Consider the following 21,383-nt stretch of genomic DNA (forward strand, 5'->3'; position numbering starts at 1 on the left):
AGCTGACTGAAAAGCTGACTGAAAAGCTGACTGAGGCTGACTGAAAAGCTGACTGAAAAGCTGACTGAAAAGCTGACTGAGGCTGACTGAAAAGCTGACTGAAAAGCTGACTGAAAAGCTGACAGAAAGCTGACAGAAAGAGGAGCAGTTGGCAATTCAAAACATATATGGCAAGTGGTGCCTAAACCAATAATGCTGACTTGACACAGGTAGTTTTAACAGAGTAACTGATGGGAAAATCTGTGGTGGACAGGACAGCAACCATAGCTCACTCACACATGGAGGCTATCATATTGGCGGTGGCCCGCTGGTGCTCTGGGAACCAGAGGGCTGCCAGCTTGGTGGGAGTGAAGATAACCAGGGGCTGGGCCAGGGCACACAGGGTTTGGCCCCCCATCACCACGGGGAAATTGGCTGCACTTGGTAGGCTCCTCATGATGCCCACGTAACGCAGCACAGCTCCCAACATGTTGAGCCAGGAACCCAGCACAAGCTATAGAACAGTCAGAAAGGCAAAATGTCACAATGGGCACGATTTAGTAAAAAAATCAGAGTGCCATCTGCATGTGGGCAGCTTCCTCTATCATTGACAGCAGACTTCATATCCAAAGCCCACACACTTTCTATCTGAGATTTTTCCAGACAAACTCAAACATTCACACTTTACTGAATGTCCCTCTTACACCTCTCATCCATAACTCTTTCATCATATCTCTTTCATGCATATTTATTTCATGCATATCTTAAAGGAACAGTCTGTATCTTTCATTTCAAGTACTGGACAGACTCCCCTAACAGGTTTGTTTTCAGTATGTGCACAGACTTGTAAACACATATGCTGCATGATACTGTAGGCAAGGCAGGTTTAATGGAATCTGGTCTGTTTTATTCATTTAACCTTTATTTGCCCAGGAAGTCCCATTGAGGTCAGGAGACCTCTTTTACAAGGGAGACCTGTGTGTGGTCTACTTTGACCAGACTGTACATACTGTGATTCGGAGTCCTAAGGTGTCCAGCATCCATGTGGTCCCAAAGCTGAGAGGAATGGCCACCACCATGTAGATGATGGACAGCCAGTTGATCTGGTCCAGGGTGACACCCATGAACTGGGCTGAATGGTCTGCCACTGGAGCAAAGGTCAGCCATAACTGAGGACACAAGCACAAACACAAAGGAAGAGGGTGTTTTAGGATCATTTGATTATATACAATAAATGTGTTATTACATTATTTACAACTTGCTGCTTGTACACAAATGTTCTTCACTGATATTTCCTCAATCATTCTATCTGCCCAATGTTACAATGCAGTGACACAAAAATGTCTGATAGGACACCATCTGTTAATATTCCAGTCCAATCAAGACGTCAACCAATGAGACTACTCCATTTAACCTTTATTTAACCAGGATGTCCTATTAAGGACTGAATACCTCTTTCCCAAGGAAGATATGGCAATACTGCATGACAAAGCTCAACCCACTGGTATACATGTGATCATGTGATTAAAGGATACATCACTAAGCAGGAAGTAAATCACAGCCTTGCCTTGTGGAACTCCAAGTCACGTGAAAACAGAAGCAATGACTCACAAGGCACTAGCATATGACCCAGCTTTAGGCCGGACTATTCAAATCAGAGGCTACTATGGAGTGTTTACATAGGCTTATTTGCAAATAGTCTGGGTAGCCATTTGATTAGCTGTTCAGAAGTCTTATGGCTTGGGGGTAGAAGCTGTTTAGAAGCGTCTTGGACCTAGACTTGGCGCTTCGGTACTGCTTGCCGTGCGGTAGCAGAGAGAACAGTCTATGACTTATATTGGCATTCATTGGTCAAAATGAATATGTAGAATTCCTATGCTGAGAAGAGAGACCAACCATCCCAGCCCAATAAACACAGATAGGCCTATACAATCACAGTATGTTAACCATATACAGTTTGACCCCTGTGCCCTCTCTTTCAAAGATTAACCTAACTTTAACCTCTTAGATGTTGTCCCTTATATAGGAGACTTTGAGTGGTTATGGACCGGTTCCAAGTTACATTTTGGTGTACAAAGCCCACTGTGAACGTTGCTGGGTCCAGTACCTTATAGTGCCAGAAAGCCCCAATTGTCTGCTTTCCACTACTTCTCAATCAGCGGAGATTACTTGAAGTGTCAGGTTTCACACCCAACATTTGCATAGGGAGTGACGTGTCACATTTTCTGGCCTATCCAGACAAAGTTTCAATTTCATCTGCCTCTGAGCAATAGATTCCAGCCTACTCAAGAGCATGTTGTGTCTCAACCGATAGCGGGCACAACACTAAAACCTCAGATGATTTAAAGTAAAGTCTAAGTTACAACATGCAAATATGAAGGCACGAAGTTACAACATGCAAATATGAAGGCACGAATTCATTCCTTCAATTCAGAGACCGCTCTTCACCGTGCCCAGAACTGGCCGAACAGGTGTTGTACCTCCTTTCCCTCCTTCATGGAACAGTAGTTATAGTCATAACTGTACGTTCCCTTTCAGTCACTCGACTCAGTACAACAAAGCTATGGGGACATGAAATCACACCCCAAGCCGACCCCAGGGGACACCAAATGAAATTGCCAATGGCAGACCACTCAGAGTTCCAACCCGATAGGGAAACCTGCGGTACCCGGATATTGTGCAATCTGCATGCTGCTTAATGACCCTCTCCTGCCCCAGTGGTAACCACACTGTTGGCTACACTGGGGGAAATGAAATCCGAGCAATAAAACCTCACAAAAATGTTTGGTAATGCCCAACTCGCCGTAGAACAGATATCTCCTGAAGGCAACCCTTTAAACAACGCCCAAGACGTTGCCAAACCCTTGGTGAAATGGGCACGTACACCGTTAGGTAATTCTTGCCTTTTGCTGTCATAGCGGACCAGAGAAATAGCCCCCGAGCTGCAGTTTAGAAAGCCCCCTGAAACTATCCGGATTAGCAAAACAGACAAAAAGTTGGACACTCAAACGTACACCCCTAGTCCGCTCAATGTACAAATAAAATTAAATGTTATGTGTCACATACACATGGTTAGCAGATGTTAATGCGAGTGTAGCGAAATGCTTGTGCTTCTAGTTCCGACCATGCAGTAATATCTAACAAGTAATCTAACCTAACAATTTCACAACAACTACCTTATGCACACAAGTGTGAAGGAATGAATAAGAATATGTACATAAAAATATATGAACGAGTGATGGCCGAACAGGTACAGTATATACATATGAGATGAGTAATGTAGGGTATGTAAACATGGCGTAACGCTCATACGGATACAGGGCATGTAACCTCCACTGCTCCTCAGAAGCAAATGGAGGAGGCGAAAAGTGAAATAGCTCAAAGCTAGAGACCTGTGGACATAGTCATGACGTTAGCAGCAAAGGGTGCAATAGGACGCAACGTCACCTTAGAGTCAACAAGGGCGAACTTTATACAAGAGGGGTGAATGGATAACACGTGGCGATCTCCAACACATTTGGCCGAGGCCAAAGCCACGAGCAGGGCGGTCTTGTAGGAGAGGATCTTCAGATCCAATGACTCCATTGGTTCAAAGGGGGCCTCACAGAGCACATCCAAAACCAAAGCCAAATCCCAAATGGGTGCAATAGGTTTAGACTCCCGGTCCCCGCCTAAAAGGAGAATGATCCCCGTGAACCAATGTTCTTTGGGCCAACGGGGAGCCACAAGGATCAACGACAATCCCTCCAGATGCACCCTTTCCAGCGTGGGCTGAATCAGGTCCACAGGGGGAAACGCGTCAAGGAGCACCCAGAGCCCTTATCGAGAAAACCAGCCAACAACGCACGTTTTCTTATGATGCGTAAAGATCTACGTCATCCTTGCTAAACATTTCCCATATCTGGGAGATCCCAGAGAACGGGGCACCCCTGGATAGCAGATCCACACCTGTATTGAGGCACCCGGGGAGATGCGTCGCCCGGAGTGAGGGAAAGTGCCCACTGCTCCACAGCAGTAGTGAGCGAGCCAAGGATAAGATGGTTAGAGACTGCACCCTTCCCTGTCTGTTGATGTATGCCAGCAACCCCCAAATGTAGCTGCCCTCAGGGGATGCGTCTGTCGTGATCACCTTGTGGGATATAACTCATCCCATGGGGGTCCCCAGCGACAACAAAGCCAATTGGCATAACGGGGCCACCCGGAGTGACCAATTTAGATGGAGCGATGCGTCCATGTGCCTATCACCCACCGCTGAAAAGGTTGCATCAGCAACAGCCCGGGGGAAACCACGGGTATCATAGAAGCCATCATCCCCAATTGACGCAGGCACTGGTGAAAATGCTATATGTGACCCAGCCAAAATCAGGCCAAGCAAAACCGGAAACCAGACTGCCTCTGCTGGGACAAGAACGTTTAAGTCTATCTTGAGACCAAGAAACGGAACGTGCTGAGATGGAGTCAAACAGCTATTCTCTTGATTCACTATGAAACTCAGAGACTGAACATGAGAAACTAGCATGGATGTGTGTAACACCACCTGCTCCCTCGACTCCGCTACCACCAGCCAAATATCCAGGTAGTCCAATTTCCTGAGTCCCAGACACTCGTAGGCTATACAGCCTCAAAATGGAACCTCAGGAACTTCCTGTGAGGGGGATATTATTGCCACATGAAAGTATGCGTCCTTCAGGTCAATTGAGGTGACCCAATTGCCCGGGTGTCCTGTAACAACCGGCTGTTCGTGAGCATTCTGAATTTTTAGACCCTATTGTTTAGAGCACGCAGGTCTAAAATGGGTGCAAAGTCCCTCCCTTTCTGGGAACCAATAAATACTGGGTGTGCCAGCCGTCCTGGGCCTCTGACATGTTTGCATCATCCAGGGTGACACTGTGCATGCACGCCATTGGTCGACACAGACAGCGAGTCTCCCGCAATGTGCCATCTGAAGGAGCATAAAAACAAAATGTGGGGGGTTCACCATTCTCCACAACCCGAGTGTCTGACTGTGGGAAAGGGACTCTATTTATTGAGCTCGTATGTGGAGGACAACACACTCTTGACACCCGTGAACACAATGTAACTTGGGGTAGAAACAATGTTTTTAAGTGACTTTTATGAGCACATGAGCTCAAGTAACGGCCGACGCAGTACCCCGGTCGGCCGTAGCCAAACACAGAGGCACTGTTGTCACAGTACCGTATGCAGTACCGTATGCTAGCCACGCCTGCTGCCAGTGTAGAGCTAGCAGAAGAAAACCGGGTTAAGCTAGGGCAGCTTTCACATGCCTCAGCCCAGGCAGACAAGGCATTTGATCTGACCAAAGCCTCAATTCATCCATGGTTCCCATAACTCAGACCCAGCAGAGGCTCCTGTGAGAGGAAGTCCTAAGAATTCTACACATTTGCCAAGGGAACCTGGTCACACTATGGACTCGGGAACAGTGCAAGCCGTGGGCAAGCCACTGTTACTGACACCGTCCCTTCATCTCGCACACAAGCTGAGCCGAGCAGGGGCAGCAAGAGCATGCACCACGCCGAGACATACCAGACAACAAAATGTGAGTATCTTTTAATTTATTTGAACCTGAACCCACCTTGTTAGGCTTCGTCGTTTTGGTTGCGTTAACCATCTTACTCAGCCAGTTAGCCAGGCTAAACAGGCAGAAGAATAACTAACAAATTGGTAGGGAACTTCACCAAACTAGTTATTAAACTTTAAAATACAAAGTCCAGAATGATTTTTTATATATTTATTTAACTAGGCAAGTCAGTTAAGAACAAATTATTATTTACTATGACTGTCACGGTATTTGTCGTCTGAAGAAGAGGAATTTGTTTTATTTATTTGTTTATATTGTTTTATTAAAACTGAACACTATAACAAAAATAAACAAGAGAATAACCGAAACACTCCTGTAAGGTGAAAACACTAAACAGAAATTAACTACCCACAAAAACCATGTGGGAAAAAGCTACCTAAGTATGGTTCTCAATCAGAGACAACGATAGACAGCTGCCTCTGATTGAGAACCACACCCGGCCAAACACAAAGAAATACAAAACATAGAAAATGAACATAGAATGCCCACCCAAATCACACCCTGACCAAACCAAAATAGAGACATAAAAAGCTCTCTACGGTCAGGGCGTGACAATGACGGTCTACCCCGGCCAAACCCTATAGGACTCCCAATCACAGCCGGTTGTGTTACAGCCTGGACTCAGCCTGAACCAATGTCTGTAGTGACGCCTCTAGCACTGAGATGCACTGCCTTAGACCGCTGCGCCACTCGGGAGTCCGAGTATGTCCGCCCTCTGGGACAGTTAAGTTAGAGTAAAGCCTGATACATTTTGCATTCCAATATTATAATTTTTAAAAGAAATGTGTGAATTGTTCTGCTCAGTTAGAGGTGAAGAGTGGAAGAATTGAAGGAATGAATCCGTGTCTTGGGTTTATCACCTGTGGAAGATGGGGCTTCCATTGACATTGTCAGGCGTGATTTGCCCTAAGGCACACATCCCCTATTAAAGCAATAGCCCCAGGGGTACATTAGCTACATTCTCTGAAATATTAGGGTGCACCATATGGCAGATACCTTCACAGTACCCTTGTAGAAGTCTGAACCAAATGCATTTTGACTCAATGAGTGATATGCTGAAGGGGTTCATGATGACTCCTGAAATGTCACTATAGGCTGCTAGGCTACTGTATTTCATAGTGAAGGGTAAACACAAATTTTGGATCTGCAGCAGTCTGTCCAAATCAAATGAAATTGTATTGATCACATACACATGTTCAGCAGATGTTATAGCAGGTGTATTGACATGCTTGTGTGTCTAGCTCCAACAGTGCAGTAATATCTAACAAGTAATATCTAACCATTTCAAAACAATACACACAATACACACAAATCTAAAGTAAAGGAATGGAATTAAGAACATATAAATATTTGGACGAGCAATGTTGGAGCGGCATAGACCAAGATACAGTAGAATAGAATAGAAGGACTTCCTGTGACATCAGGTGCTGTAGGTATCCTGGAGGGCAGGTAGTTTGCCCCTGGTGATGCGCTGGGCAGACCGCACCACCCTCTGGAGAGCCCTGAGGTTGCGGGCGGTGCAGTTGCTGTACCAGGCGGTGATAAAGCCCGACAGGATGCTCTCCATTGTGCATCTGTAAAAGTTTGTGAGGGTTTTAGGTGCCAAGCTAATTTCTTCTGCCTCCTGAGCTTGAAGAGGCGCTGTTGCGTCTACACTGAGTAGTTAATCATGAAACATATACCCTTCTTCTTCCCGGAGAGATCTTTATTCTTGTCTGCACAATGAACTGAGAACCCAACTGGCTGTATGGATTCAGACAGTATATCCCGAGAGAGCCATGTTTCCGTGAAACAAAGTATGTTACAATCCCTGATGTCTCTCTGGAAGGAGATCCTCGCATTGAGCTCGTCAACTTTATTATCCAGAGACTGAACATTAGAGAGTAATATACTTGGAAGCGGTGGGTGGTGAGCGCGCCTACTGAGTTGGGATTAGGAGTCCACTCCGAATACCTCTTCTCCGCCGGCGGTGTTTTGGATCAGCTCTGGAATCAGTTCAATTGCCATGGGGGGTACGAACAACCGATCCAATTCGGGAAATTCCTGGACATAATGCTGCTCGAGAACATCTACATTTTAAAAAGTCTAATAAATCCATGTAATATAGCCTACACCATCACAATAAATCCATTATTTATTCTAGACAGGTCTAAAGAAACATGATATGAAGTAAATGTAGTCTATTTCAGAAGAACAGAATAGCATAAATTGTTGCTATAAGCTATGCCATATGGCTGTTGGCTACACTAGTTCATTTATCAAATGTGGCAGTAAGGAATCACATAATATACCATATTATATCAGGATCACAAACAATAGAAAGAGGTCAGACTTTTCAAAAGTAACCTGTAGGCTACATGTCAGTGTCACATGCTTCTCCAGTTCATTTACCTTTTAAAACAATGTAGCAATCAGAGCCATAGAGATTGTTACATTGTTGTAACATTGTAGCAATCTGAGCCCCAGAGATTATTACATTGGTGTAACATTGTAGCAATCAGAGAAATAGAGATTATTACATTGGTGTAACGTTGTAGCAATCTGAGTCACAGAGAGTTTTACATTGCTACAAAAAGTTACAAAATCACACCATGAATTTATTGACAGATTACAGCCACGTATGAGACAGCAAATGATCATTAAAGCCACTTACTATGGAGTTTGAGCAATTTAGCAAGCACAGCACGAATAGAATGAACCATCTCCTCTTGTATACTTTGAATACAATACATTTTTCGAGTACTGGATTGGGTTTAATCGGAATGACGTCGTCCCGAAATTCATCAACATCTTCCATGAGTAGTGTTGTATCCAGCCTGATGCAGTAGACTTTAAAATATCAAACGAGCATATTTGAGCCAAGGGTATAGTGCCTTTAAAACGTTGATTTAAAACATATCCTACATTGTCATTCCGATAAAGCAACACAACTAGCCGGTTTGAGATCAACAACACCGCCCAGTGTTTTAGTGAGGACGGGTATTCATTACGGAAACCGGTTACGGTTTAAGAACCAAATGGAAGCAAACAGACCAAACGTAACGAAACCGCGAGGGACCTACCTGAATTTGTCCAATAGAAACTCCCGTTTGCGTTTTCCGTTTGAAGTTAACGGAAAACGTTTTGTAACAGACGAAACGTTTTGCAACAGAATTGGCGTAATGACTACACCCCAGCAGGAATACTGCAATTCGGATGCCCCTCCCTTTGTCTAGCCCTAGAAATTGAGTCCTAGTGATAGTCTAGTTCAATGTTCATTCGGCTTTGGAGATCGAGGTAGAGGGTGTGCAGAGTTTTGTTCTAGCGCAGCACTAACACACATAATTCTATTATTCAACTTCTCAATTATTATAAGTGACAAAATTCATGTTCATACTGAACATGAGGAGTTACCATCAGATAAAGGATATTAGATGAATATGATAGACTGCAGTGGAGGTCTGTGCTGTTTAAGATGAGGGATGACCATGATTTTTTTCATGAGCATGGCCTTATTAAGCAATAAGGCACGAGGGGGTGTGGTATATGGTCAATATACCACAGCTAAGGGCTGCTCTTTGCACGGTGCAACGCGTAGTGCCTGGACACAGCCCTTAGCCGTGGTATATTGGCCATATACCACAACCCCCCGAGGTGCCTTATTGCTATTATAAACTGGTTACCAATGTAATTAGAGCAGTAAAATAAATATTTTGTCATACCCGAGGGGCGGCAGGGTAGCCTAGTGGTTAGAGCGTTGGGCTAGTAACCGAAAGGTTGCAAGTTCAAATCCCCGAGCTGACAAGGTACAATTCTGTCGTTCTGCCCCTGAACAAGGCAGTTAACCCACTGTTCCTAGGCCGTCATTGAAAATAAGAGTTTGTTCTTAACTGACTTGCCTAGTTAAATAAAGGTTAAATGTAAGTCGCTCTGGATAAGAGCGTCTGCTAAATGACTTAAATGTATATGGTCTGATATACCACGGTTGTCAGCCATTCAGAGCTCGAACCACCCAGTTTATCATTTCTATTATAGCATAGTGGATGACTTTCCCTATACCCATCATGAGGTTGCTACAACCTAGCCTATGAATGAAAGTTTCCTAGGTAGGTGCACCCAGGTCAAGAGAAACATTTGAGGGGTCAGACAGGGACACATTCAATACTGCCTTGCACACTCTGGCCTGCATCTGGCTGATCTAGGTTGTAATCTTTAGTCTAACAGTTGCAAACGAGAGTTTCTATTGGACTAATACAGGTATGTTTATCCCCGTTGCATTCCATTTGCTTCCGTTAAAGTTTTTTTTTTAAACAGAATTGTCAGAATGAATACACCCCTGATCACACGAAAACAGAGTTCACCTTCATAGCAGCCACGTTGTATTCCTTCTCGCATCTATGCGCTCTCCCCCTCTCACCTTTTCACTTTGTTTGTGGACTTCAATACACAACACATCAGCTGTACGTGACCACGCAAAAAACACTTTCCGAGCCAAACGATATCATAACTGCTACACACAGCCTACAGAGTTTTCACCATATTACCTAAAGTATTATCATAGTCAACATAGCTAATAGAACTAACGCGTTAGTAAACCCGCTACAATCATGCAGTAACGTTACAGTGTATAGTCAGTAAGCAGTTTAGCAGTTTAGCAGTTTCAATGACGGGCCCCTGTGGCAATACATTAGTCAAACCAAAAGCTTATCTTGACTTGGAAGAGTTCCAGTGTTGTGTTGGATAGTCATAGCCAGCTAGCTAACATAGCATCCCTCTGGTTGAGCAGGGTGTGAGTATGCTAAACTAGCTAGCTACATTTGCTAGCTAAGTAAGTGAAACTGAAAGTGAAAAGAAAATGACAATCTCTCTTTCTCTCCTGCTTTTGGAAGAAATTAATTTGTTCAAAACCGTTCATCTACTGTTTTTCTCTCTCTTTGAGACAACTACTCACATTTTATGCACTGCAGTGCTAGTTAGCTGTAGCATATGCTTTCAGTACTAAACTCAGAAAAAAAAGAAACGGCCCTTTTTCAGGACACTGTCTTTCAAAGATAATTCGTAAGAATCTAAATAACTTCACAGATCTTCATTGTAAAGGGTTTAAACACTGTTTCCCATGCTTGTTCAATGAACCATAAACAATTAATGAACATGCACCTGTGGAACGGTCGTTAAGACACTAACAGCTTACAGACGGTAGGCAATTAAGGTCACAGTTATGGAAAATTTAGGACACTAAAGAGGCCTTTCTACTGACTCTGAAAAACACCAAAAGAAAAATGCTCAGGATTCCTGAGGACTGCAGATGTGGCCAGGGCAATAAATTGCTATGTCTGTACTGTGAGACGCCTAAGACAGCGCTACAGGGAGACAGGACGGACAGCTGATCGTTCTCGCAGTGGCAGACCACGTGTAACAACACCTGTACATCCGAACATCACACCTGCGGGACAGGTACCGGATGGCAACAACAACTCCCCGAGTTACACCAAGAATGCACAATCCCTCCATCAGTGCTCAGACTGTCCGCAATAGGCTGAGAGAGACTGGACTAAGGGCTTGTAGGCCTGTTGTAAGGCAGGTCTTCACCAAACATCACCGCCTATGGGCACAAACCCACCGTCGCTGGACCAGACAGGACTGGCAAAAAGTGCTCTTCACTGACGAGACGCGGTTTTGTCTCACCAGGGGTGATGATTGGATCCGCGTTTATCGTCGAAAGAATGAGCGTTACACTGAGGCCTGTAGTCTGGAGCGGGATCGATTTGGAAGTGGAGGGTCCATGGTCTGGGGCGGTGTGTCACAGCATCATCGGACTGAGTTGTTGCCATTTCAGGCAATCTCAACGCTGTGCGTTACAGGGAAGACATCCTCCTCCCTCATGTGGTACCCTTCCAACAGGCACATCCTGGCATGACCCTCCAGCATGACATTGCCACCAGCCATACTGCTCGTTCTGTGCGTGATTTCCTGCAAGACAGGAATGTCAGTGTTCTGCCATGGCCAGCGAAGAGCACGGATCTCAATCCCATCGAGCACGTCTGGGACCTGTTGGATCAGAGGGTGAGGGCTAGGGCCATTCCCCCCAGAAATGGCAAATCTGGTGCAGTCCATGAGGAGGAGATGCACTGCAGTACTTAATGCAGCTGGTGGCCACACCAGATACTGACTGTTACTTTTGAATTTGACCCCCCCCCCTTTGTTCAGGGACACATTATTCCATTTCTGTTAGTCACATGTCTGTGGACCTTTTTCAGTTTATGTCTCAGTTGTTGAATCTTGTTAAGTTAATACAAATATTTATACATGTTAAGTTTGCTGAAAATTAACACAGTTGACAGTGAGAGGACGTTTTTTTTTTGCTGAGTTTATATTAATTCTCTGATTCTTTGATTGGGTGGACAACATGTAAGTTCATGCTGCAAGAGCTCTAATAGGTTGGGGGACGTCCTCTGGAAGTTGTCATAATTACTGTGTAAGTCTATGGAAGGGGGTGGGAACCATGAGCCTTCTAGGTTTTGTACTGAAATCAATGTACCCAGAGGAGGACAGAAGCTAAGCCATGGGACTACAATACAGAGTGTGGTTGAGGCTTCTTTAGATCTTTGTTGCAAAACAGTGTGTTTTAATGAATTATTTGGTGACGTGAATATATTTTGTATAGTTTTATCTAAAAAGGATCACTTTTTAAACGTTTTACCGTTTTTATTTTTATGAAATTCACTGAGGGGGGTGGTCCACCCCTTCCTCCTCTGAGGAGACTCCGCTGATAGGCTGTCACATGTGTTGTCACATATGGATTTTCTTATGTCAATGTGTAGGCCACTGGAAGTGGCTAGTCAGGTTAACACAATTGATTAATAGGGGCTTTTCATTCTGGTGCTTGATTACTCATGTTAAGAATGTGTGTAGGACTACCTGTAAACTGTGTACCTATGTTGAAACATAATGAAATAGCAAATCTTCTCTGATAAGGTTTGACATAGTCTCCTGGCATTAGCCCTTTAACCTCCCTCTAAGCAGTTGGGTCCTTCCAGGAAGAAAGTGCCTTTTGCGTCCCTTTGATATATATGTAGTAGAAATTGTGCACCAATATTGCATTTTAAATTCCTGTTATATAAATGAAATGTCCTTTAATATAGACCACATGGACAATTTGATAAATGTGATTTTTTTTTGCATATTTACTTGCTGAAGTGCCAAAAGTCAGCATTTTGACGTGTCCCTCCACATGTTTTTCTGACTTCAAGGAAGATTTTAACCCACTTAGTGCAGAAATGTCCATAAGTTTTACCATCATTGTAAAGGCCTAGTTACTTTGTTGCTTTGACAGTCATTTTTGAAGATTCATATTTATTTAACGCGATTAGTGATTCATTTACGTTTGTCCCTCATTTTAAGGTCAACTCTGTTACGTGAACTGAACTGTCATTTTAATATGGTGAAAATATTCCTTTTTAAAAGCTTTTTTTCTAAAGAAACATTGAACATGTAATTGTCAAAGAGTATCAAAGCAGGTGAGCTGGTTCCACTCTTTTTGGCCATTTTCTGATGTTACGTGGAGGGAAACTGAGCGGGGTGAGCATAGGGCTCCCGAGTGGCGCAGCGGTCTAAGGCACTGCATCTCAGTGCAAGAGACATCACTACAATCCCTGGTTCAAATACAGGCTGTATCACCTCTGGCTGTGATTGGGAGTCCCATAGGGTGGTGCACATTTGGCCCAGTGTCATCTGGGGTAGGATGTCATTGTAAGTAAGAATTTTTTCTTAACTGACTTTCCTAGTTAAATACAGATTACATACCATATCAACCATGTTACTCATAGATAGGCTAGAAATGTTTCAATAATTGCTATTTTTTGTGAAGCTTGCATTCAATTGCTCCTCCCTGTTGTAATCAACATTCCATTACCCCGTCACAAGGGGAGTTATGGCTGATTTAAGATGAAAACTCCAACCCTGTTACAGTCAACCCTGTTACTTTAATTGCCACCTTTTATAGTAATTTTTCTTAATTTAACCTCTGGAGATGTGAAAACATGTTTTTTATTAACTTGAACATGTGCTCTTTATGATAGAATGTTAAATAAAGGTTAAATAAATTGCTTATCTTAACCAAATAGCACTACCCAACTGGCACTCTATTGGTGGAATGGCATAACGCTATTCTGAGTTATTGTCTGAATTAATAAAATGTTTGATTAATATGTTAAACTTGTTGGAGGACTTTTAAAATCTCCCCAAATGAGCCCGGTCCTACTTAGAAACTCAATCCACATTGAACACATCTCAAACTTATTGGAAGTGTGATCACAGGGCCATTTATAAACACCCTATCTTGCAGTAATATGAAATAAATATGCTCTTTTTGTCAACATCATTCTACATCAGGGTACATTTTAGCACAAGCAACCACCTTTTACTTTTGACATCCTAATGTGCTACATCTCAGACATCAATGTATAGTGTTATCATCATCAAATTGACTGCGATGACATAGATAACTCCTAATACAGTAGTGGGCTATTAGCAAATAAATTATTCTGACAACATAGTCCCCAGGTCTTGCCCACAAATTACCCTCGATTTCATTGTGTGTTTTTTGGGGGAATTTCCCGGAATTCTAAAATGTATAGAAATGTATCAAAATAGTGAATTATTTTAAATGAATGGGGCGCTCCCTACAATGTTACCTATTCGTCTACTCTCGTTCAACGATCCTCCTCCCCCTCGACTAATCAGCGCATGCTCAGCAAAGCTCCAAATGGTGTTTCGGCCTGTTTCGGTATTGCCCGGACATTTTCGCCTCTTTGTTTTACCGATAGTGCATTTAACTCGCGTTCAACCCAATATCCAGCGGACTGTACTGTTCCCAAACAGGTTAGTTCGTTTGACTTGAAATATTTTAGGCGTATTAATGCATTAATGCGTCTTTTATTGATTTATGGCTGCGATTTGTATTGTTCTTATTCATTTGTGTCTGTGTCTTTTCCGCTTGGTGGTATGGACATGCCATACGTGTTGTTGTATGTGCCAATGTTGTAGTGTATGGCGGCGCCGGGCCCTGCAGTTAGGCACCGGGATCCTTTTCAAGGAAGAGTGCATTATACGGGAGGGTTTGGATAGCAGCGAAGCACGCTTTTTGTTCTTTAGGAAGGGAGCTCTCGTAGACGCTCACATGTCTCCCATAATATTTGTGTTGTTTGGAGAGACCAATCTTTCCCATTGCCTGGAATGTTCTTGAAAAACCATGGTCCAACATTAACGCCTTCGGGTTTCGAAAGTTCGGTGTTAAATGCACGATGGTGTAGTTGTCGCCACATGATTTAATCTAGACAAAAGAAAGTTATTGCTTTTTAGGGGCTATTACGGCCCCGTCTGACTGTATGGAGCTGTTACATTGTGGGGTTTTGGTGAAGGGACGAGCCAACAAGTCTCTCTTTCGGTAGATTGATGTCTTGTAATCAGGGACAGCAATATGTAAATTACTCTGTGGGACATGGCACAATATAGCAATATAAGTGGCAACAAGCTAAACATAGGTGGGTTTTCCTGACTTCAGACTATATGGATTCAATGGTTTATGACTTGCATAATAACACAAGGCAGATCAGAAAGGCAGACAGGAACAAAATTACTAAACTTTTATTGTAGCATTACCTACTTTGCTTTTTAAGTAATAAATATATCTAAACATGAACAGCTTCTTCATTCCTGGTTGTCTTAAATTGATTGATCAGGGAAAAATTGCAGAGAGCCATTGGCTATTTTCAATATTGTTGGTCATGAAACCTACCTTAGATCAATTAAGAAGGCTGTTCTTCTCTTCATAACAGCCTTTGTTATGAACAGTAACATAAATAAAAAAACTCACACTTTACAAAGAACTAAGGTATCCATACAAAGATTCCACATGTTGCTGGCCCCTTGACAGTGGTGTAACTACTGGCCATTAGGCTACAGCTTTGTGGCAGTCTCTCTATCCATGATGCTATGGCCAGTATGCCCAGCTGTGTATAGAATAGCCCACATGTAAAGCTGTTCTTATACCTGTGGTAACGCTGTAATTAGCCTACTACCACATCAACCTTGTTGTTACATTTAATTACATTGTAATGTAGTTTAGTTTGTTTTGGTCGTAATACAAGTGTTAGGGCTATAAATAAGTGTTGCTGAAATGCCAAAATACAAACTATTAGGGGAACCTACCAACATTTTTGGGGATTTGGTTCAATTCCATTCAGTTCCATTCCGTACCACCTTCTTTGTCAAGGTGTGTTGACTGTTGTTAATGAGGATCGCCGATCAGTGACCAGCAGAGCAAAACAACAGATGGACAAGAAACCAGATATCACCTCTTTGAACCATATCTCACTTCATCCCTTCTTTGAAATGATGTCAGCATATGCAGACACATTAAAAAGGGAACACACAATGTTGGTTATAGACCTTGTGAATGTACAAATCCTATTCATTTTGAGAACAAGACCAGACCTACTCAACATCCTGCACTATGTGTAGGAGTTTCTCTACACTCGTGAGTGGATTACACCCATAGAGGGAAGTAGGTCCTAACTGTATCAGTTTACTACCCTGACTGTTGCTGTTGTATGCCAACATCCTGAAAAACTGGTTCACACAACCGATTGTGCTAATCCAGTGGTTTTCACTCACTGTACACACGCACGCACGCACACACACACACACACACACACACACACACACACACACACACACACACACACACACACACACACACACACACACACACACACACACACACACACACACACACACACACACTGATCAAGATTTAGGGAACAGATGATCCACTGGCTGTTGCTTTCTGAGTTTGACAGATGGGGCTAGTTAGCCTGTTGATGCTTACCCAGGCCATGGTATATGGCCTATCATTCATGCATTTAGCAAAATCTCTAAATTCTAGTTAACTGGTGGGCACTGGACTGAATCCAGGAACACTTGCCAATTTGAAAGTGGTAATGTGAAGGCTTTGTGAAGCAATTCAACTAACCCAATCCCAAATCACCCACTATACCCTACGTCCTATATTCTTGTGGACGTCTGCGAGGAGTACATTGTCAGTGTGTCACTATAGCTTGTTACCCCATTATTGCCATGTTATTACCACTTTAGTCTGTGTCGTAATGTAAAGTACTATCCTAAATTCTGTAAGGATACATTTCAACTGTGTGTTAGATGGGCTTTCAGATGGGCTAAAATGGTCAAATTAAGAATGTTTAGGCTGTGTTCATGAACCGAATAGGCGGTGACTTGCTTATGTAGTGCCACTGCCAACCCTAGTTGTGTAACGGCTGTTAGTTAAGGTTCTGTTTTAGGATTTGTTAGTTTACAACTAACTGCCTTTTAGTCTTACGTCTGAATATAGCTTTGTGATTTCGTTAAACAATGGCAAGAGGGCTGTACAATAGGTGAAAGTTGTATGTATTTTTCAAATGGTTTTTGGCTGCATCTTCAAATTGGAGACTGTTGATGCACCATCCACCTTCCACCTCACGCATAGTGTCAAGCCTATACCAGCCCCCCCCCCCCCCCCCCCAACTTACAGATTCGACAGTATATGTTTTAGTTGAAAAATACAAAATGTACTTTATGTCAAGACTCAAAGGTTTAAATATGTCACGATAACGCAAAGGTTTAAATATGTCACGATAACGCAAAGGTTTAAATATGTCACGATAACGCAAAGGTGAAAACAAGCATGCGCCCCGAGGGACCCCTGATAGAGCCTAAAGGATTTGGGGACGTTATTGAAATCCACGCTGAAATACAGAGGCAGTAGCACAAGACACATTATGAGAGCATTGTTATAGACTGAACATGTAGGCCTAAGTGTAAATTACACTATGCTGACATCTTGGACATCCTCTACAAGACACATTTAAAGACAAATAGGCCTAAGCCCAGTGCCTCTGAAGAGGGCCTCTAGCTATCTAGCAATGCGATTCAAGGGAAACCCACCCGCTTGACCAAAGTTCACCTTAACCGGAGGAAAGGTTATCGGTGTATAAAACAATAATAGCTGTTCCTGATAGGTGATAGGGTCTAGTGTAAACAAACGGTGATAGCTGAAACTTTGTTCGCTGAGAAGTTGTCGCTGTGCTTCTTAGTTAATGAAAGACAACAACATGGCTCAACAGAACCTGAGGGAACCACATTTCCTTGTTCACTCCTTATCTCCTCCTCCTGTCTCACTCCTGTTGCAGTAGTCTGATGCAGCTGCTGCTGCTGATGATAGGGTTTATTCACAAGCTCCTTGACTATGTGTGTGTTCCTGCGCACTACCCAAGATCAATGTCTCAATCTACAGCAGTCACTGTCCATTACATTACCCCGTACCTAAACTGGCCAGGGAATCAGCTAGGGCCTAAACGCACTACACTGTTTGACAAGTGTGGTCAATTCTGAGGATTTCCTCATGCTAGTCCATGTCATATCGCGTGCATGTTTCTAGCTGTGTTCCACCAATCGGGCAACTCCACTTCACAAACCAAAATGGTCACACCATTTTCATAACTCATTATTCCGATTTGGCCACTGCATGACACATAACAACACATAAGAAGGCTTTCTGGCATCTCATCACATTAGTGCAGCTTGCTTCACATTTGAACACTTGTTTGGTCTGTCTATCCCTCCTGGCACCAACTCTCATTCATGAGTCAGTTGGGACCATCAGAGAGCATTTAGAAGGGTAGAATAAACAGTGTGTGTGTGTGTGTGTGTGTGTGCACGTGCGCCTGTGTGTGTGTGTGTATGAAGTGAATCTAATGCATCAGCCACAACAAGAGTGTTCTCCTCCTGGCTGCCTCTGCTGATACAGGCCTCAGTGTCCGACTCCCAGGCTGTCACCCAGTCTACACTGGACCCAAACACTCCACTGCCCACAGGCTGCCAACAGGGGCTCTTTGTGCCTGTGTGTCTGTGTGTGTGTTTGCATGTGTGTGTGTTTGTTGCCAATTTACCCCAGTGTTTTACCCAAAGGCTCAGACTTTTCTGTTTCCATCTATGCCGGCCGGCACCCGTGTTTCACTGGGCCATGACTCCGGCAGACCTGCTCTAAGTTGGAGCCAAGGCAAGGCCCTGGGTACTTTTCAGCCTGCATTTACATAACAAGGCTAACTGTGAACTTTAACACCTTCTCACAAAGCAACAGTCTTGAATGATGGAGCGGTTGTTGATTCTGCTCGCCACAAGTCTTTAGTGTCACACTCCTGATGGAAACACAATAAAATACTTAATTCTTACTTTAGAATATGGTGGTGGATTTTTGATGTTATGGGGCTAGTTTGCTTCCACTGGTCCTGGGGCCCTTGTTAAGGTCAACAGCATCATGAACTTTACCCAGTACCAGGAACCCCGTCCATTCAGCCAGCAGGGTTTTCTGTCCATCGTGCTCATGGGAAGAAAGAACTCCTAGAGAAAAATAAAGGAGGGTGGGTTTGTTTCATGATTAACAACTCATGGTGTGATTGTAGTAAGGTACAGGAACTCAAGACCTTTTCTTCTCCCGATCTGGAATACCTCACCTTCAAATGCCGACCGCATCACCTTCGAAGAGAATTTTCTCCAGTCATCGTCACTGCCGTGTATATTCCCCCCAAGCCGACACTGGGTCCACTCTCAAGGAACTACACTGGACTATGTTCAAACTTGAAACCGCATATTCTGAGGCCGCATTTATTGTAGCTGGGGGACTTTAATAAAGGAAATCTGAGGAAAATGCTACCGAAATTCTATCAACACATCTCCTGTGCTACATGCGCAACATGGACCCTGGATCATTGCTACTCTCCCTTCTGGGATGGCTACAAGGCCCTCCCCCAGCCTCCCTTCAGCAAATGATATCACGCTTCCATTCTGCTCCTCCCCATTTATAGGCAGAAACTTAAACAGGAAGCTCCCGTGGTAAGGACTGTTCAACGTTGGTCTGACCAATCGGAATCTATGCTTCAAGATTGTTTTCATCACGTGGACTGGGGTATGTTCCCGGTCACCTCTGAGAATTGTATCGATGTATACAGTGACTCGGTGATGGGGTTAATCAATAAGTGCATAGAGGATGTTGTTCCCACTGTGATGATTAGAACTTATCTAAACCAAAAACTGTGGATAGAGGGTAGAGGTCGACCGATTATGATTTTTCAAATGCGATACCGATACCGATTATTGGAGGACCAAAAAAGGCCGATACCGATTAATCGGCCGATTTTTATACATATATTTGTAATAATGACAATTACAACAATAGTGAATGAACACTTATTTTAACTTAATGTAATACATAAATAAAATCTATTAGTCTCAAATAAATAATGAAACATGTTCAATTTGGTTTAAATAATGCAAAAACACAGTGTTGGAGAGGAAAGTAAAAGTGCAATATGTTCCATGTAAAAAAGCTAACGTTTAAGTTCCTTGCTCAGAACATGAGAACATATGAAAGCTGGTGGTTCCTTTTAACATGAGTCTTCAATATTCCCAGTTAAGAAGTTTTAGGTTGTAGTTATTATAGGAATTATAGGACTATTTCTCTCTATACGATTTGTATTTCATATACCTTTGACTATTGGATGTTCTTATAGGCATGTGCTCTGTATTGCCAGCCTAATCTTGGGAGTTGATAGGCTTGAAGTCATAAACAGCGCTGTGCTTCAAGCAGGCAAACGGAGGAAATTGCGGTTTGAATGAATGCTTACGAGCCTGCTGCTGCCTACCACCGCTCAGTCAGACTGCTCTATCAAATATCAAATCATTGACTTAATTATAATATAATAAACACACAGAAATACGAGCCTTAGGTCATTAATATGGTAAAATCCGGAACCGTTCTGTATTTTATCGAACGGGTGGCAACCCTAAGTCTAAATATTGCTGTTACATTGCACAACCTTCAATGTTATGTCATAATTATGTAAAATTCAGGCAAATTAATTTTGGTCTTTGTTAGGAAGAAATGGTCTTCACACAGTTCGCAACAAGCCAGGCGGCCCAAACTGCTGCATATACCCAGACTCTGCTTACACTGAACGCAACGAGCCAGGCGACCCAAACTGCTGCATATACCCTGACTCTGCTTACACTGAACGCAACGAGCCAGGCGACCCAAACTGCTGCATATACCCTGACTCTGCTTACACTGAACGCAAGAGAGGTGACACAATTTCAGGCACCACATTGATTATATGCAACGCAGGACAAGCTAGTTAAACTAGTAATATCATCAACCATGTGTAGTTAACTAGAGATTATGTTAAGATTGATTGTTTTTTATAAGATACGTTTAATGCTAGCTAGCAACTTACCATGGCTCCTTGCTGCCTGCACTCGCGTAACAGGTGGTCAGCCTGCCACGCAGTCTCCTTGTGGATTGCAATATAATCGGCCATAATCAGCCTCCAAAAATTCAGATTACCGATTGTTATGAAAACTTGAAATCGGCCCTGATTAATCGGCCATTCCGATTAATCAGTCGACCTCTAATAGAGGGCATAATTTGTGCAAAACTGAAAGCGCAAACCACCACATTTAACCATGGCAAGGTGACTGGGAACATGGACATGTACAAATAGATTAGCTATGACCTCCGCAAGACAATGCAACGGCTCAGACACGAGATGTATGTGGCAGGGGCTCCAGACAATCACAGATTATAAAGGGAAAACCAGCCACGTCGTGGACACCTACGCCACGTTCCTGGACGAGCTAAACACCTTATCCCGCTTCGAGAAAAACAACATTGAGCCGCCGACGCGGGCCCCTAACGCTTACGAGGACTGTGTGCTCT

The 21,383-nt window shown here is 43.3% G+C and overlaps 2 protein-coding genes across 2 annotated transcripts in view; one reads left to right on the top strand and one right to left on the bottom strand.

Annotated features, from left to right (window-relative positions):
* Nucleotides 1-8,571, bottom strand: part of LOC120062274 (solute carrier family 49 member A3-like) — a 23,481-nt gene extending 14,910 nt beyond the window's left edge. The window contains exons 1-3 of the mRNA XM_039012110.1: nucleotides 8,232-8,571; nucleotides 990-1,148; nucleotides 277-493 (exon numbers count right to left, since the gene is read on the bottom strand). Coding sequence (XP_038868038.1) covers nucleotides 277-493; nucleotides 990-1,148; nucleotides 8,232-8,375 — 520 coding nt within the window. The 5' untranslated portion in view covers nucleotides 8,376-8,571. The remainder of the gene's footprint in view (nucleotides 1-276; nucleotides 494-989; nucleotides 1,149-8,231) is intronic.
* Nucleotides 8,572-14,343: 5,772 nt separating this feature from the next.
* Nucleotides 14,344-21,383, top strand: part of LOC120062276 (polycomb group RING finger protein 3) — a 42,504-nt gene continuing 35,464 nt past the window's right edge. Inside the window, exon 1 of the mRNA XM_039012112.1 lies at nucleotides 14,344-14,437. The gene's annotated coding sequence lies outside the window, so the exon portion shown is untranslated. The remainder of the gene's footprint in view (nucleotides 14,438-21,383) is intronic.

Source organism: Salvelinus namaycush, chromosome 17, assembly GCF_016432855.1.
Source record: "Salvelinus namaycush isolate Seneca chromosome 17, SaNama_1.0, whole genome shotgun sequence".
In the NCBI taxonomy this organism is placed as follows: domain Eukaryota; kingdom Metazoa; phylum Chordata; class Actinopteri; order Salmoniformes; family Salmonidae; genus Salvelinus; species Salvelinus namaycush.